At 45.8% G+C, this 15,491-nt stretch overlaps 1 protein-coding gene across 1 annotated transcript in view; it reads right to left on the bottom strand.

Moving 5' to 3' along the window:
• The window catches only part of ATRN (attractin), a 151,017-nt gene that overhangs the window by 118,521 nt on the left and 17,005 nt on the right, over window positions 1-15,491 (bottom strand). Inside the window, exon 2 of the mRNA XM_083834774.1 lies at window positions 1,353-1,436. Coding sequence (XP_083690900.1) covers window positions 1,353-1,436 — 84 coding nt within the window. The remainder of the gene's footprint in view (window positions 1-1,352; window positions 1,437-15,491) is intronic.

The raw sequence follows: 15,491 nt of genomic DNA, 5'->3' as shown, positions 1-15,491 counted from the left end.
CGTCACGGTGACATTATCAGGGACCGTGAGCAGCATTTCCCTTCTGATAAAAACATAAGGCAAATTATCCTCTAACGAGGAAAAAAAAAAGCTACGAGGGTTAAGCTGATTATACAGGAATTGCTGGGGCTGTTTTGTCTGTAACAACATCCTTTCAAAACATTTTTAAGCCGTAATTCTGAACTGGCTGCAGTTGCATTTTTTACTACCTGCAAAACTTAAGGTGTTGCCACTTGCAGCACCTAACTTTGATCTTCACCACATCAAAATCCTGGGCTCCTCATCCAGGTAATAGCTAGTGGTAGGCCTCCAGTTCCAGCGCTGCGGACGGCTCTCTGGAACAGCTTAGCCTTTACCTTTGAATATCTTGGGAGCTTAGGTATTTCAGTTACTCATCCAAAATAAATGTCTGAAGTAGACAAAGCGAATACCATTCCACCCCCACCCACCAGGCCTCCTAAACCAGGAGAAGGCTAAAGAAAAATATACCCTGGTATTTTAATAAGTTCTAAACCTCCAGGAGGCTGAGAGAGGCTCAGCCTAAAAGGCGTGCAATGCGAATGAAATCATTCGTGCTGTCACGTAACTTGTTCCCATCCACAAACCTCTCTACTTAAAGATTCAGGGAACAGTACGGAACGTGACTTACCACGCAGCTGTTCGCATCGAGCATCAGAACCGACCAAAGCCAGTTTTAAAGACTTATACAGACGGATTTTTAGAGTCCTTGCATCTGCCTAGCACCGTGAAAAATATCTTTCAACAAGTCAGGTGCTCGGAACCGCTGCACCATCCACCGGACGGCAGTCAGAGGAGGCACACTGAACGGGCTACTCCTAAAACCTCTGCCAGAGGTCACTGTAAGCAATATACAATCAAATACAGGAACAGCAGGGAGATGAAGGAAGAGGTCTGAAAGACTCCTCCCGTTTCAGAAGACCTCTGTAAAACAGATCAATGGTTCTCCTGACGTCCTCACAGCCTGGAGAGGAAGAAAGCCATCTCAAATGCAGCATTACAGAAACTGACTCTTCACGAACACGAGTTTCAACAGTTTGCTTTGGTTTTGTTTTTTTCATACTGCCAAAAGTTAACATAGACCGAATCCCAAGCATTTGAATTGTCCCGCTACATTAAGGGTTCAATCTTTTCATTCTTTATTTACACAGATGCATTTATTCTGATTTTCCATGCAGTTTCAATGAGAAGCATATTTTACACAGCAAGACGCAAATTCATAAGCTAAGTTGCACAAAGTCAACGAAATAAACTTCTTTCACACGAATAACTAACAAAAAAAGACCTCGGTGCACGTAAACCTCACCAAAAGCCAAGATGTTTACTACACTCACCTTCCTTCAATGAGCCAGGTGCATTTTGTTTTGTATTTGTAGTTCCCAGGCCCATCCGTTACATACCCTGAAGGTCCGGTGAGTCTGTAAACAAAAAATGATAAACACAAGCATTAGGCTCCAATGTTTTAACACAAATAAAGGATATCCTCAATTTAGGGAGAGCCACGATTAGATTTTCACTTACTCAATAGCCATTAAAAACAAACCAACAACGCCACATGAAGCTGTCAGGGTTCTCCTGTGCAAGTGTCTGTACACGCTTCCTGATGCCTGTCCTTGCAGAACGAGTAAAGGGTGATGGTTTTTCTATCAGACTGACGGTATTTCAGACTAACACCCCATTAAAGAGACCTCTCACAAGGCCTTACACATAGACTAATACAGCACACAGCCAGCAAAAGGAATTTCGTAACAGCTAATTTCATAACACAGCATTTCCCTCCTGGAAGAGCTGCCCACCTGCTTCGCCCCGTCCACACACAGCAAAGTCCAGAAGGGGACATCACAGAAGCGGAGCCGCTCCTTGCAGCAGCAGCACTGGCTCCACACGCCCTGGGTAACACAAACCCTTTTTCTGGCTCCCCTGTACTGGTTTGCCCCGGGGGAGGCTTATGGCCCATGTTAGGTGCTCAAACGGAGAGAACTGAGAGGTGCCCGTGGCCACAACGGTGCCAAAATCACACCACCAACAGCCCCTGCCCCCATAAACCAGAGGTGACAGCTTGGCAGTAGCAAAAGCCCGGGGATGTGAAAGCAGAAAGTAGAGTCGGGCTCATTCATCCCAGTACACTCAGTGAACACCAGCACTTAACACCATTAAATGTTCAAGATGCCGCTGAAAGACCGAAGGGAACCGAGCCAGTGGAGTAAGTAACTTTTATTTACATCTGCAAAATGTCACAGCGCATGTCCTAGGCTGCAAGCATTCATCTGTACTGCTTGCAGCCACGTCCAAAAAAGCAGCCCCAAACCCACAGAAGAAGGGCATCTGGATGAAAAGCTCACCAGCAGAAGGTAAAACATATATAGGAACTGGGCTTAACCCTTTGTTGCAGCACGAAGGACACTGATATTCTTGCTTTTACTCCTGCTCAGAGCATGACAGCCACACAAACACATAGAGCAAGGCAAGCTGGAGGCAGCAGTCTGCTGGCTGCAGCCGTGACCTCTCTCTCCCGTGGATTTTAACCGGGTAGGTTTTCCCCAGAGACCAGGGACAACCGAGACGACAGTCACGGGCTGAGGGAGGCATTTGGCAGGAGCCTGTGGCGGCAGATCTGGTACATCACCTGGGTTCCCAAAAACCAGGCACTGAGATTCTGCATCGTCTGCCTCCGCGCCGAGCCTGGCAGGAGCACACACGGGCTGAAGACAAACCCAGGAGCCAGAGCATTCAGATGCACGCTCCCATCTCACGTCAGAAACTCAAGATCAGTTTCAACAAAAAGCTGAAGTGTAGCAAAAAAAAAAAAAGGATTGAAAACAAAATTTACTAGGGAAGGATGAAGTGAAACGGAAGCAGCAGCTGAAGACACCCGGGCACCACGCTGTGGCAGAGCTGAGGGAGGATTCCTGCCCAGGGAGGTTAGAAACTCCATCACCCACACATGGCTGGAGCTAATTCAAAGCCTCCCGAAAAATTGCAGTTGTCCTACTTAAAACTGATGCAGTACAACAAAAGCATTCTGCAAAATCAAATTCAGCAAAAAGAGAAAAGGAAGCAACCGATACCAGGAGTTCCCCAACACAGTATCTTGAAACCTTCTACTGGGTCTTTTTCTGGAGATCCATTAATATCATCTAATCTTTTTCAAATATCTTGACTGAGTGAAAATGGTTTTCCAGATTCTTTTCTGTAGAGCATTTTAAAGTTTACGCAAGGTTCATTTCCGATCCAAATTAAATAAATAAAAGAACAACAAAGCGCACAACAACCAACATAGGTTTTTCAGAACCAGCTTCCTCTTCCTCCGCATTAATTTCTTACAACATTTTTCAACCTCAGAAATTTAGTTTAAGATTTTTTAAGGACGGTTACTGAGATTCTGCAGGAGATTTACATTTAGGCAAGTTAAGGAAAAAAAAAAAAAACAGTTTTCAGGAGCACCTTTCATGGTGATGTGCACACACACACAAATTTACACACATGCACACACATTTTTAAAGGTCTGGCATCTTTAAAAATTCAAGCGACTCATCTACTGACATAGAATTTGCAAAAATAGATGCAAATTCCAAAGTGTAGAAACTAATAACTGGTCCTTTTGTCTAACGACAACAACAAAAAAATCATCTTTCTGGAAATAACATCCCTGGAAAAGCTAGGAATCAAATTATATCAGTGCTTCAACGCTGACAGCACTTTGCATGCCACCAAGAGTAAAGAGACTTTGGAAACCTGAGCAAGTCTTGCAAGCTAACAACAATCTTATGCAATCTGCCAAGCTCTCAAAAAACCTCTGCTCAGAAAACTCTTTGAACAATTTTCTCTGGAAACAATTACTAAATCCTGCACTGCAGAAACACTATCAAGAGCAATGCAAAAAAAAAAAAAAAAAGAAAGAAAAAATCCCTTAAATCCCGGCCATGTCAGATCTCGGGAAAAACCTGAGCGTTTTCCACACCGACATAACTTATGGTCATATTTCAGCAAAGCAAAACCAAACCACAAAGCTTAGTTTAAAAAAAAAAATAAATAACCAGTCATATTTCATAGAATCATAGAAACAGAATCATAAAGGCTGGAAAAGCCCTCTGAGATCATCTGGGCCAACCACCCCCCTACCACCACTGTCACCCACCGAACCGCGTCCCCAGGCCCGACGTCCAACCTTCCCTTGAACACCCCCAGGGACGGCGACTCCACCACCTCCCTGGGCACCCCATTTGTTTCCCCTGATACGCTGTTAATTAAATGCTTACCTGTAAGTTACTCTGACTCCTTACTAAGCTCTAAAAACTGCTGCCATTACAGACAAATAAAGGATATTAAAAAAAAAAAGTTCAAGCTTCTGAAAGCTTCGTGCTCAGTACCCGTGGGCACTGATACCTAGGGCATTTCCCAGACAACGTTTTGGGTTTGTCTACAAGAAAAGGCTCAGGAAGGGAGTACGTGAGGAATTCAAGGAAGAAAAATGCCCTGGGAACAACGAACGTGAAGGCAGGACACTTCCATGACTTACAGGGGGCTATGCTCAGAGCTCTCGGGACGTACAACAAAAAAAAACTCCTAATCCCAGGTAATGTACTACCAGGGAACGGAGTTTTTTTATCCTACTAAACTCTAGGAATGTGAAGTCCCAAGGATACCGTGCCGTTTTCCACCGGTGTTCTCCCGGTGCTCAACTCTTTAACTTTACTGCGCGGATTTCTAATTTTATCACCCAAATGTGTAACCAACGCCATGAAGTTTGGAAAGGTGTCAGCTCCCATTTTATCTCGCTAATTCCATGCCCACGATGGGCTCTCCCTGCACATGCCTGTGCTACTCAGGGGTTACGTCCACGCTGCTGCCCCCTCTGCACACAAAAAAGGAAGGTCCTCGGGGCGCTGGGTGATGCACAGGAAGGTGAAAGCCATGCACACAGTGCAGGTAACACCTCAGCACCTAAAAAGCTACAATATTGACTTGAAAACCACCAGGGTGCAAAAGCTACTGCAAGTTTCCGGTCACAAAACTCAGGCTTGAACCCATCTATTTCTGCTCGTGCGCACACAGACACGGCTCAAGGCTTGCCCCAAACACTACCAGGCACCAAGAGCGCGACTTATAACCCGCGTAAATTTTTCACTGATTTTCACCAAGGCATACCGATAAACCCCTGTGCTTTTAACGATGTGAGTAACACGAGAAGCGTGCGTTTCTTAAATACAAATTAGCATCCACTGACAAAGCTCCTTCTGAGAACACGAACCGCACAAGCAGGCAGACTCCAAGCTGTTATCTAATTACCATCTAATAAAGCAAAGCTAACAGCCAAGTACAACGAGCCACAGACACAAAACAGCTCAGACCTTAGGAGTGAATCACCTTGAGGCACTTCAGAAACATCACAACGTCAAAGGTGCGCTGGCAGTGAGTATATTGAATATATTGAATATATTCAGAGTAGTACAGAAGAGGAGACGCAACTCGCCTTTCCTTCACCGCTCGCCAGAGAAGGCGAGGGGGCTGCTTGGGCTTGTAGGGCACATTAATCCTTAACCTTAACACTTCACCTCGGTGGGGTCAGCAATGGATCTCAGAACGGTTTGTGTTGCTTTCAGTGGGACTGCGGTGCTGCTTGCATGGCCGCAGCCGACGCTTTAGGATGCTCACTAGAGTTTTGGCACAGCCTTGCTGTTAAAAAAAAACAGAAAACACCCAAGCCCACAATGGCTTGCCCTGATTTTGAAGTTGCTAAAACTAGAGACCGATGCAAACGAGTTTTCCTCCTCTCTTTTCTTTCTTTCCTCCTCTCTTTTCTTTCCCAAGTGCTGCTGCCTCAAGAAAGCCCCAGTTAAAAGCCATTGTTTCGGGTAAATCCGAACTTGCACCCAATAAAGAAAGGGCTGTTACGGCCATGACCAGAACAATGGCATTCTCTCCTAAGTTGATTAACACTTAGCTTTGTTCATTTCTCAAAATAAAAAGTAAATAAATAAAAAGCAGAGATTTCAAGGGCTATATCCTTCTACGGTTTGCTATAAACAAATGTCCTAATTTATAGGCATGGCATAGCTATTAGCCACATGGATAATGAGAGAAACAGATACACAGATTTTCTTTATCTATTTCATGAATTTCTAGCATAACATCCCCTCTCTGCCAGCGAGGTGCCACGGCGCAGGTACAGCTCAAACGAAGTAATTCCTACATGCCAGCTCTTATGCAGAACACTACTACAAAATCAAATTTGACAAGGATTTATAAACCCTCCACAGGGATTGTCCCCCCCTCCAGCCGATTGCTACGACCCCAGCCAATCTGAACACTCAGTTTTTGGAAACCAAGAGCTCAGAATTGCCACACCAACGTCATTTATTGCCACACCGTGCGCCACAGAGAAGCACACAACCATAAAATGCCTAGAAAATCTGGCGGCTTTGCAAGCAAAAAGCATTTTTAACCAACCTCATAGCAACACATCGTTGTTCCAGCGCTTGCAAGACCATACTCAGCATTGCCTTCATCAGGGTTTTCCTCCCAGAATTGGGTATTTCAAGGGTGCTCCGGGTTCTCTGCCAATCTCACCATGGCACAGAGGTCAGAGAAGTCTGACAATCACTCAACACTCAATAGCTTCTGTTTTCATCCCTCTTTCCCCGGTACAGCTAAATTGATGCTAAAGAGCTGCCTTGCTTCAAAAAAAATCAGTGAGTGACACTGCTAATTTGATGTGGGTTTCTACAAAGGAGAGCTTAGCTTCGCCCTTCTCTGGGAGATATGTAAATATATGAAAAATGATTTCCTGGCTGCCGATCAGAGATAAGGGCAGAGCCTGCAAAGCCCAGCAAGGCCTGAGAGGACAGTCAGAGAAATTACAGCAGGTAAAAATGTATCCCCACAAGCAGCAATGTTCCCAAACGCGCTTAATCCCTTTGTTCCTGGAATATCCACCTCGACCTAACAAACTGCTGTGCTTCCAACAAGGCCGAGCCAATGCTGAGAGCCTCAGAGAGAGCAGAAGGCACAGATGCTCCGACAGCCTTAAAAATCACCAAGTCACCAAGCTGGAAACCAGATACTTTCCAACACTGTCTCTTCTCCTAAGGCTACGAACAGTATCGGCAGTAGGGTCCTGTTCCTGATGCTGTCCCAGCTCCTGCTCTTCTGCTGTCACTGAATGCCACCAAAGTCGGCTCTTTTGGGGCTGGCCGGTGCTTTGCACTTCAGCTCCTCTTTCTGGAAGAAGTTGCTTTCATCCTTACCCTACACACACTCAAGTTACAATAAGGGAATTACATCCGTGAAGAAACCGCACGACAAAACACCAAACTACCCAACTTCAACATTCAAGGCAACAGAAACAATGAAGGAAAAGGTGATTTCCCTCCCCATTGCCAATCCTGCACACACTGGAAAATCATGTCTGATCCCAAAGGACATCAACATTTCTTCCATCTGACAGCCACCGGCTAGAGACTCTGCCTCGTCATCACACTTGTATTTGCAGCACTAGGAACGTGCTGTAGCTCCACCTGATGTTCCTGCCTCTGAACTGGTCCCGCAATTACATTCATATGGAAATCATCCCCAGTTTAGATTCCTACCTCCATTTCCTCCCTTTTATTCCTCTCCTTGTATCGGGATTTCCAGCCCCTTGCCAAGTGGCACCGACCCAAGCGCCCAGGCCGCAGGTAGGCCGGAGCCTCGGGCACCTCGCCTACTGCAAATTCTTCCTCTCATTCAAACTCACTGTGAAGGGGAACACCAAACGATGATATTACTATTACTCTGGGACCCTCTTCTTTAAACAAGGAGCACTCTGGAGGTGCACATTTCCGTGGCTTTGCTCTGCTGTCCCTCTCCCAAGACGCCGAGCTCTGCCTCCACGCCTCAGTCAGAACCGTTCTGAGTCCGCGATTCCCATCTCGGCTGTCGGTGACTGTTTCCAAAACACTTCTCCCAGTGCCTGTATTCCAGCCAGAAACAATTCCAAGACAGAAGGCCCCTCGGATACCTCCCCCTGAAGCCCACCTTGACCTGAGGCAGCCGCCTTGCAGACGGCGCGCCCTACAGCAGCTGTCTGTGAGGCTGATCTACCAGTCGCACTACGCTTTCCCTATCTGTTCACAAATCCATTTATTGGATCTTGGCCTCGTTCTTTGGAAGGAAGAGAATTCAGCTGCAGGCGTTCACGATGCCCAGACCAACTCGAAGCTCGTCCCCCGGCGGTGGTCCTGCACCTCACCCCACACTAATGGCCTTAGCATTGCCAAAAACCGAACGCCCTGCAAGCCCAAAGGAAGGGGAAAGCATGTTATTGCAATTAGCACAGAGAACATCAAAAGCTAACGATGGAAGAGCTCCAGAGCCAGGCAGGTCCCGTTGACGTCTACCACTGGATGATCAAAAAAATTCACTGCATTAAATGATCCGGCATAATATAGAAGACATACAACAACATATCTATGCTTAAGTAAAGCACAGGTAGGAAACAATCATGGTTCTGAATATACCCAGAAGCATGGAAAAAATCAAAACTATTTTTTTTAAAATCTGTTTTCAAGTCCCAGTTTGCATTTACCAAATTTTAGCTCCAATCATCAAGTTTTTGTCTACTTTTCTACAGTGGGGCAAGGGCAAAATGCTTTATCGAAATTCATCATCCCGTAGTGCTGCACTATTTTTTAGTTTCTAACTAGAATTTAAGAGACAGAGCTAGTCCTACACAATATTTTCTGCATTTCAATTTCTCCTTTTCAATATTTTCTGCATTTATCAATAAGTTCATACCTACAAGACACCTAACTTGTGTTAGGGTAAAATACCATTAGTGCAATGTTAAGAGAAATGAGCCTATACACACATTTGGTCTACACAGAATTTAAAACCAATTTAACACATACAAATTTTTCAAGAACTCGCTAGCTCAAAGGCTTCAGAACACAAAATATTTTACAGATGAGCTATTTTAGACTGTTTCAGGATATGGTTTGCTCTTCTGGTTCTGCCGATCTGAACTCATTTTCCTAGCAGTTAACATCTTTTCGCTCATTATTCTGCCCTCCCTAAGTTAATTGTCATTCACACTTGGTTGCAAATAGCACCCAAGGTTTGTTGGATGATTTTTCAGCACTTTCCCAAAATTAGAAATGTTCAATTAATCAAAAACGTATCTTAAGTACATGTATAAGCATCTCGATTGCAGTATATCACACCTGTGTACGTTGTAAATAAGCCATCGTAATTATCATTTTTCAACCACACGCGCTCAGAAGTGATAGACACATCAATCTTCTCCCATAGCTGAAGAGCTCTTGGCTTCAATATGTTTTCAAGTCACCAGTCCTATACTTAAAACCCAGGAAAAAGCGTTCACTGGCGGCATGTGCAAACGAAACGGGGCTGAGCTGCTGACTTCACCCTCCAGTCAGCTGCAAAATGAAATAAACCCAGTTTAAGGCCACCCCGGTGGAGCAGAGGACCCGCATCCTTCTGCGGCTGGCAGGTCAAAATCCCAAGTCCAAGGAAAATCAAGCCAAGGTCCTCCTAAACCACGACACCTGGAGCCAGGTGAAGCATGCCCAAAATCCTGGCCCCCCTCCAGTGATGCTGCTTTCTAGGGCAGGTGCTGAGCGCAGAAACCAGGCGCAGCATTCACAGAAAAGCTCCAGCCCAAGATCAGTGAGTTTTGCAGCAAAAAAAAAAAGGGAAACGGAAAATATTGAGATAGCCTATAAATAAATATCACAACCCGAGCCACTTTCCTAATAGGGGTAGAAATCATTCCTTTTACTTCCTGCCTGACGTTTCAAAAATTTCGAAGCTACTAAGGAGCAGCATTACCTGCCGGGAAATGTTCTCGCGAAAAAAAAAAAAAAAGAAAAAAGAAAAATCAATAGAAAGCAGCTTGGGGTGACGGTTCACATCCATTCGGTTCTGTCTGAAAAAAAGGATTTTGATGCATATCTGCAGGTGTGGTTCATTAAAGGAATAAAATACAGATGTCCCAAGACCGACATAGGGTTCTGTGAACTTACAGAGCGACAATCCCTAACAAATTTTAAAGCAGTTTCCTGGCTGAAACAGCACGGAGGAGGTTATGCAAAGAGCAGGAGATCGATATTGGAAGAGGAATCCAGCGGAACACGTGTTTTGGGCTGCCTGGGTTTGTTTCCATCGATTTGCTGCTGCAACAGTTTTTAGCGACTATTCACAGGAGCTCCAGCACCCAGCAACGTACAGCAAGTTGCAGCTTTTTCTTCTGCTCCTGGACGCCGGCGACGTTCCACTGCATTTGGCAACTTACGCATCCAAAACCAAATGCGGCACGTTCATCCAAGTTTATCAGTGAAACAGATTGTCAGACAAAATTTTAATCTAATTATACCTTTAAAAAAACGCTAATAAGGCAAAATGTTCTCTGGGATGCCACTAGGAGGAATAAGGCTACATCCATCGGAGCCCACAAAAGCACGCAGCATTAAAGTGAAACTTGAGAGAGACACAAGTGCAGCCCCCTAGAAATGAAGCGTATGCGTCCGTTTCATGAGGATATGCTGTCTGCCCCCAAAATGTCCTTCTCCTCACATGTATTACCTTAAAGCATAAGAGGTGTTTAAGTATTACTTGGCTTTAAGAAAGGGACGGAGAAGGAATTAAGCGGAGCAGATGGAGAAATGCACGGAGTACCATAATAACCCGACCTTTTTGTTCCGTACAATTTTCTCAAGTCCCATTAAAATATTCCCTTTTGTACTCGTTTCACTGAATTCTGCTCCCAAACACGCCCTGTGCAGCCACGTAAGCTCTCTCCTGATGGCCCCCCCAGGCACGTTCACCCAAAAGATGACAAGGAGTCAGTGGGCTGGGGGCTGCAATGGGCAGCTCGTGGGGCTGAAAGGGGGCTGAAAGCAGCTCACCGCTGGCTCGACTGCAGAGCCCACTTCTTTCCTCTCCATCGAACGCTTTTTTTTTGGCAGCTGCAGAAGTAACCAGAGGTGAGCAGCCACCTCCTTAACATGCATATCTTACAGATAATCTTAGATATAGCCTGGATATCTCATGACTGGCAATATCCAGGAGAAAGAAAGAAGGGAACAAAAGCCCTCCCTTCTAATTTCCGGATTTGCATGGACTTGGCTTGTCCGTCCACACGTGGTAGAGAACTGTAATCATCCTCCTTGCACATCTCGTGCACCAGTCCTTCCCCCCTCCCCTCCCATTTTCCACTTCAAGCCAGCTGCTCTCCCATCCCGTGGTCTCTTCTGCTGAATTCCTGACGACAGCAAGAAGGATGACTGTAACCCCTAGCAGAAAACTGAGCGGTATTTTCCCCCTGTGACTCAGTTTTAATGAAAGCAATTCCATACAAAGTAGGGAAAAAAACAACTAAATATTGAACGCTTCAAGTACCTTGTCAAGGCAGATGCATGCACTTAGCTTCCCGGTAAGTTCCCCATTGTTAGGTAGACCAAAACTCAGAAAATAATAAAAAATAAGACAGATGACTGGAGTTTAGGCAGCAGTACCTTTACACACTAAAAACCAAACTCCGAGCACTATAAAGCATCGTGTTCTTGCTCCTCTTGTGCTTTGGTGGCAGCACCGTGCTGCACTCATCCACATGCTGCATCCCCAGGCAGAGGCACCCCAGACAGGTTACAAGCCAACGTGGAAAATCTGGCATCAGGATGGCAAACAAAGCAAAAAAAAAGCATATTGAACCGTAAAGCTGCTCAAGAAGTAATTTATTACCAATATGCAACCCTCGCACACCCGTGGGTTAACAGCAAGCTGCACTTTCAACAGAAACACTGATGTTTAAGGTCTGCTCAGCACAACCGTGCATCCCTCGAGTGACAAAATCCACACGTGCAAACGTTTCTTTTCTGTTAGAAAAACCGGTGACGTTTTTATTAAAAACTGGTGAAATTCCTCTGAAAAAAAATTAAGTCTGATCAACTCCATGAACGCACTGTGAATCCCCCATCTAACTGCTGTCGTAAGGAAACGCACTTTGGGACACGATGCTGTTCACGCCCATGAGATGGGAATTCCCCTCTTTTACTTTATACCCAACCAGAGCCAGCATCCTGGCTTAGTGAGAGGAGAGAAAAGGCCACATTTGGCGTAGATTTGATGGAATAAACTCAATCCCTTAAATCAACATTTGTGCTGCTGGCACAGAGTGGTCGAGCCACTACGCCGCTCCCTCCACCAGCGAGCCTCAATTTTTCCACCAGCTCCTTGCGGGAATGAAGCAAGCCCACGGTGCTCAACCCAGCACAACGTTTTATTAAAGAGCCCAAGAAAAATCAACGGAACACCCACTAACCCAACAGATCTCAGCTCCTGCCGGTGAAGATGTAAAGGGACTTTCAAACACCAGAGCTCGTTCGTTCCTCATCTTCCCTGTGCCCAGAGAGTGCCAACGACTTAACAGTGGCAGCCCTTCTAAGTCTGTTCTTCTCAGTCACTGCAAGTTCCTACAGCTAGGACGAGAGGGAATGGCCTCACGTTGCGCCAGGGGAGGTTCAGGTGGGAAATGAGGAGACATTTCTTCTCAGAAAGAGCGGTCAGGTGTAGGGACGGGGTGACAGGGAGGTGGCGGAGTCACCGTCCCTGGGGGTGTTCAAGGGAAGGTTGGACGTGGTGCTTGGGGATGTGGTTCGGTGGGTGACAGCGGTGGTAGGGGGGTGGTTGGACCGGATGGTCTTGAAGGTCTCTTCCAACCCTAATGACTCTGTGAATCTGTTAAATGCATCAGCACACTAAATTACTAAATTATTATCACTAGGAGATCTTTTCTAGTGCACCAAGTTAGATTCCAGGCTATTAAAACACCCAGCTTTGCTTCCTTAACCGGAATATAGCAAATAGCAAGAAAAACTATACAGAAATAAGACAAACCCCCTTTAAAAAAAAAAAAAAGAGGTTTTACACGATCTTTAACCAATTAAAGACTAAGAAACTGTTTTCTATTTGGAGCGAAGCTTGAAGATTTGAAAACGAGGCACTTATTTGCACATAATGCAGAAGTTATGGTCTGTGCCAATGCAGCCTTAGCAACAGACTGGCTAAAATATCTTCATATCCAAGATCTGCTAGCGTTTCTTTACGCGACAAACACCTCTCAAGTGTTTGTCTATGAAACAGCTCGGCGGAGCAGGGGAGGTCACAGCCGCCAGCCCTCTGATTTCGCAGCAGCAGAGGCGGGCACGCACACAAGTCGGTCTTCTTTCTTTTCTTGTAGTAAGCCAGCATCTTAGCACGCAGATCTCTTGATAACCTCCACAGATTTATTTTTTTTTCCTTAAAATAAGCAAATAAATAAAAAGGTAAAGCTGACCCAACAGGTGGGTTATGTAGTGAACGCTGGGGTTAACCCACAAAGCGAGGCAATTGGGGGTGTCCTTCAGGAGCATCTGCAGAGCCCGCAGCCGTCCAGCAACGGACCGGCCGCCCCCAGGGCTGCAAAAATCATTGTTTCCATCTCTGCTCTGCCATATGCACCTCTCCCAACGCCTCTGAAATGACTTCAAAAGGAGTTATTCTTGGACGGCAGTGGGAAAAAATGAAATTCCATCTGCTCCCAACAGATTTGTGGCAACAAAAACAAAGACAGGGGCTGAACGTTGCTTATGCAAAGTTTTGAAATAACCGCTCTCTCTCCCCACTACCAAACTGAGAGTTGATATACAGGCCACATCTCAGCTAACCTTTTACAGGAAGAAAAAAAGAAATCCTACTTTGTTATTTAGGATTTAGTCATCAAGTTCTTTCCTCGTTCCAGTAACATCTACAGGAAAGGCACCTTGACACTAACTAGGAATTCTGCACAAGATCTTCCATTCATTTTTTTTTGTTGAGAAAATGAGAAAAGGAACGATTTTGCTTTATCCCAGTTTCCCAGTTAGCTTCTTGCGGTTCCATTTAGTTCCCTCTCTGCACAACCACGATGCCCTAAAACACGATTTGAAAGAGTAACACCGACCACCTACTCTAAGCACCCTTAAGCCCCTGCAAGAAAAAAGCTCACTCCTGCCTTTAAAATGCTGAAAACAAGACGCAAAACTTCCGATTTGCCCTGTCGGAAGGATTACGAGCAGCACTTCTGCGGAGTCCTCCGGAGCAGGAACGTGTAACCCACTTTACGTCGAGTGCTTGGCTCCAACACTGCCCCATTGTCCGTCCGCTGCCTCCCTGGGAGGACTGGGGAGGTGCTGACGTTATTCCCAAGCAGCCAACTCCGGCATTCCACGCGTGGGTCAAGTCCAGCGATGGCCAACCTGGGCGCCGACAAAGCAGTTTTCCCCCAGATTGTGCTTTTCTTCGTGGCCCAAAGCTCTGCCCTGCTGTCGGGCAGATTAATGGTCACGGCCGCAGCACTGAGCACAATCTCGGTGAAAGTAGTAGTCATTTATGCTAGTTAACGCAATAAATGGTGTTAATACCAAATTTCAAGTTATTAAGAGGAGGGAAATTAAAGGTGAATGGCTTCCAGACCTAACAACAGCTGTATCGATGCATCATAAGGTCAGTAACTTCCTCTCATTTGCTGCACTTTAAATTAATCTGCCAGAGATAATTTATAGAACGAGGGCTAAGAAGTGAAGCAGTCGCGGTAATAAATTCCTCTCTGACACCTAGCACAAAGATACCAGTCACTGGAAGCAGAAGTTTTCAGGAACCAGTTTGTTCTTACACCAAAATCACCTCTCCAAAACAAATAAAAATTCAGGTGGCTCGTGGCTGTTTTAATTTAAAGGCAGAGTATCCCGAGTTGGAAGGGACCCATGAGGATCAGAGCCCAGCTCCCAGACCTGATACCTGCAGCCTCTCCTGGTGAAACGGAGAAGTTTCACAGTGGCCTCTACAAATTCCTTTTAACTATGACCTGCACAAGACTCACTTGCAGCGCTCTCAAAGTGACGAACAACAATAAAAAAGGACCGTCCAGTGTTTTCTCTGAAACCTTAACACCTGCACGTCCGATTTCCGAGCATCGGGGTTACCGGGAGCTCTCCTGGGTGGGGTTCCCACAGCACAGGTCACGTTAGAGCCCTTTTGTACTCGAACACAGAGCTGCGATCTCTTCCTGGAGGACAAAGAGCAAACGTGATCCACAGGCAGGCAGAGAGGAAGGTGGTGCCCAGCTCCCGAGTGGCACCGCTCAGGACAAGCTTGGGGACAGCTCGAGCCGTCCCTGCACGCTGCCCCAGGACCCACAAAGCCCCGACGGGACGAGGACGGGGACCCAACCTGTTTTCCCCTTCAGCCCGCCCGCACAAACAGATGCGTTCTCGCTCCCAAGAGCTCCGCAGTGCTATTTTGAGAATTTTGCATCTCGTTATTTAATTTATTTATTAGAGCCTGATTTGGGGAAAGGGAGACAAAACTTGCTCCAAGCATTCGGGTTTTTATTTAGATTAAGCCAGGCTGTTCAGACTGGCTCGGAGTCAAATTGTTCCGCTAATTACAGTCCCTAT

This window comes from Anser anser (assembly GCF_964211835.1).
Source record: "Anser anser genome assembly, chromosome: 4".
Classification (NCBI taxonomy): domain Eukaryota; kingdom Metazoa; phylum Chordata; class Aves; order Anseriformes; family Anatidae; genus Anser; species Anser anser.
Note: the sequence above shows the minus strand (reverse complement) of the source record. Positions and strands in the feature narration are given on the sequence as shown.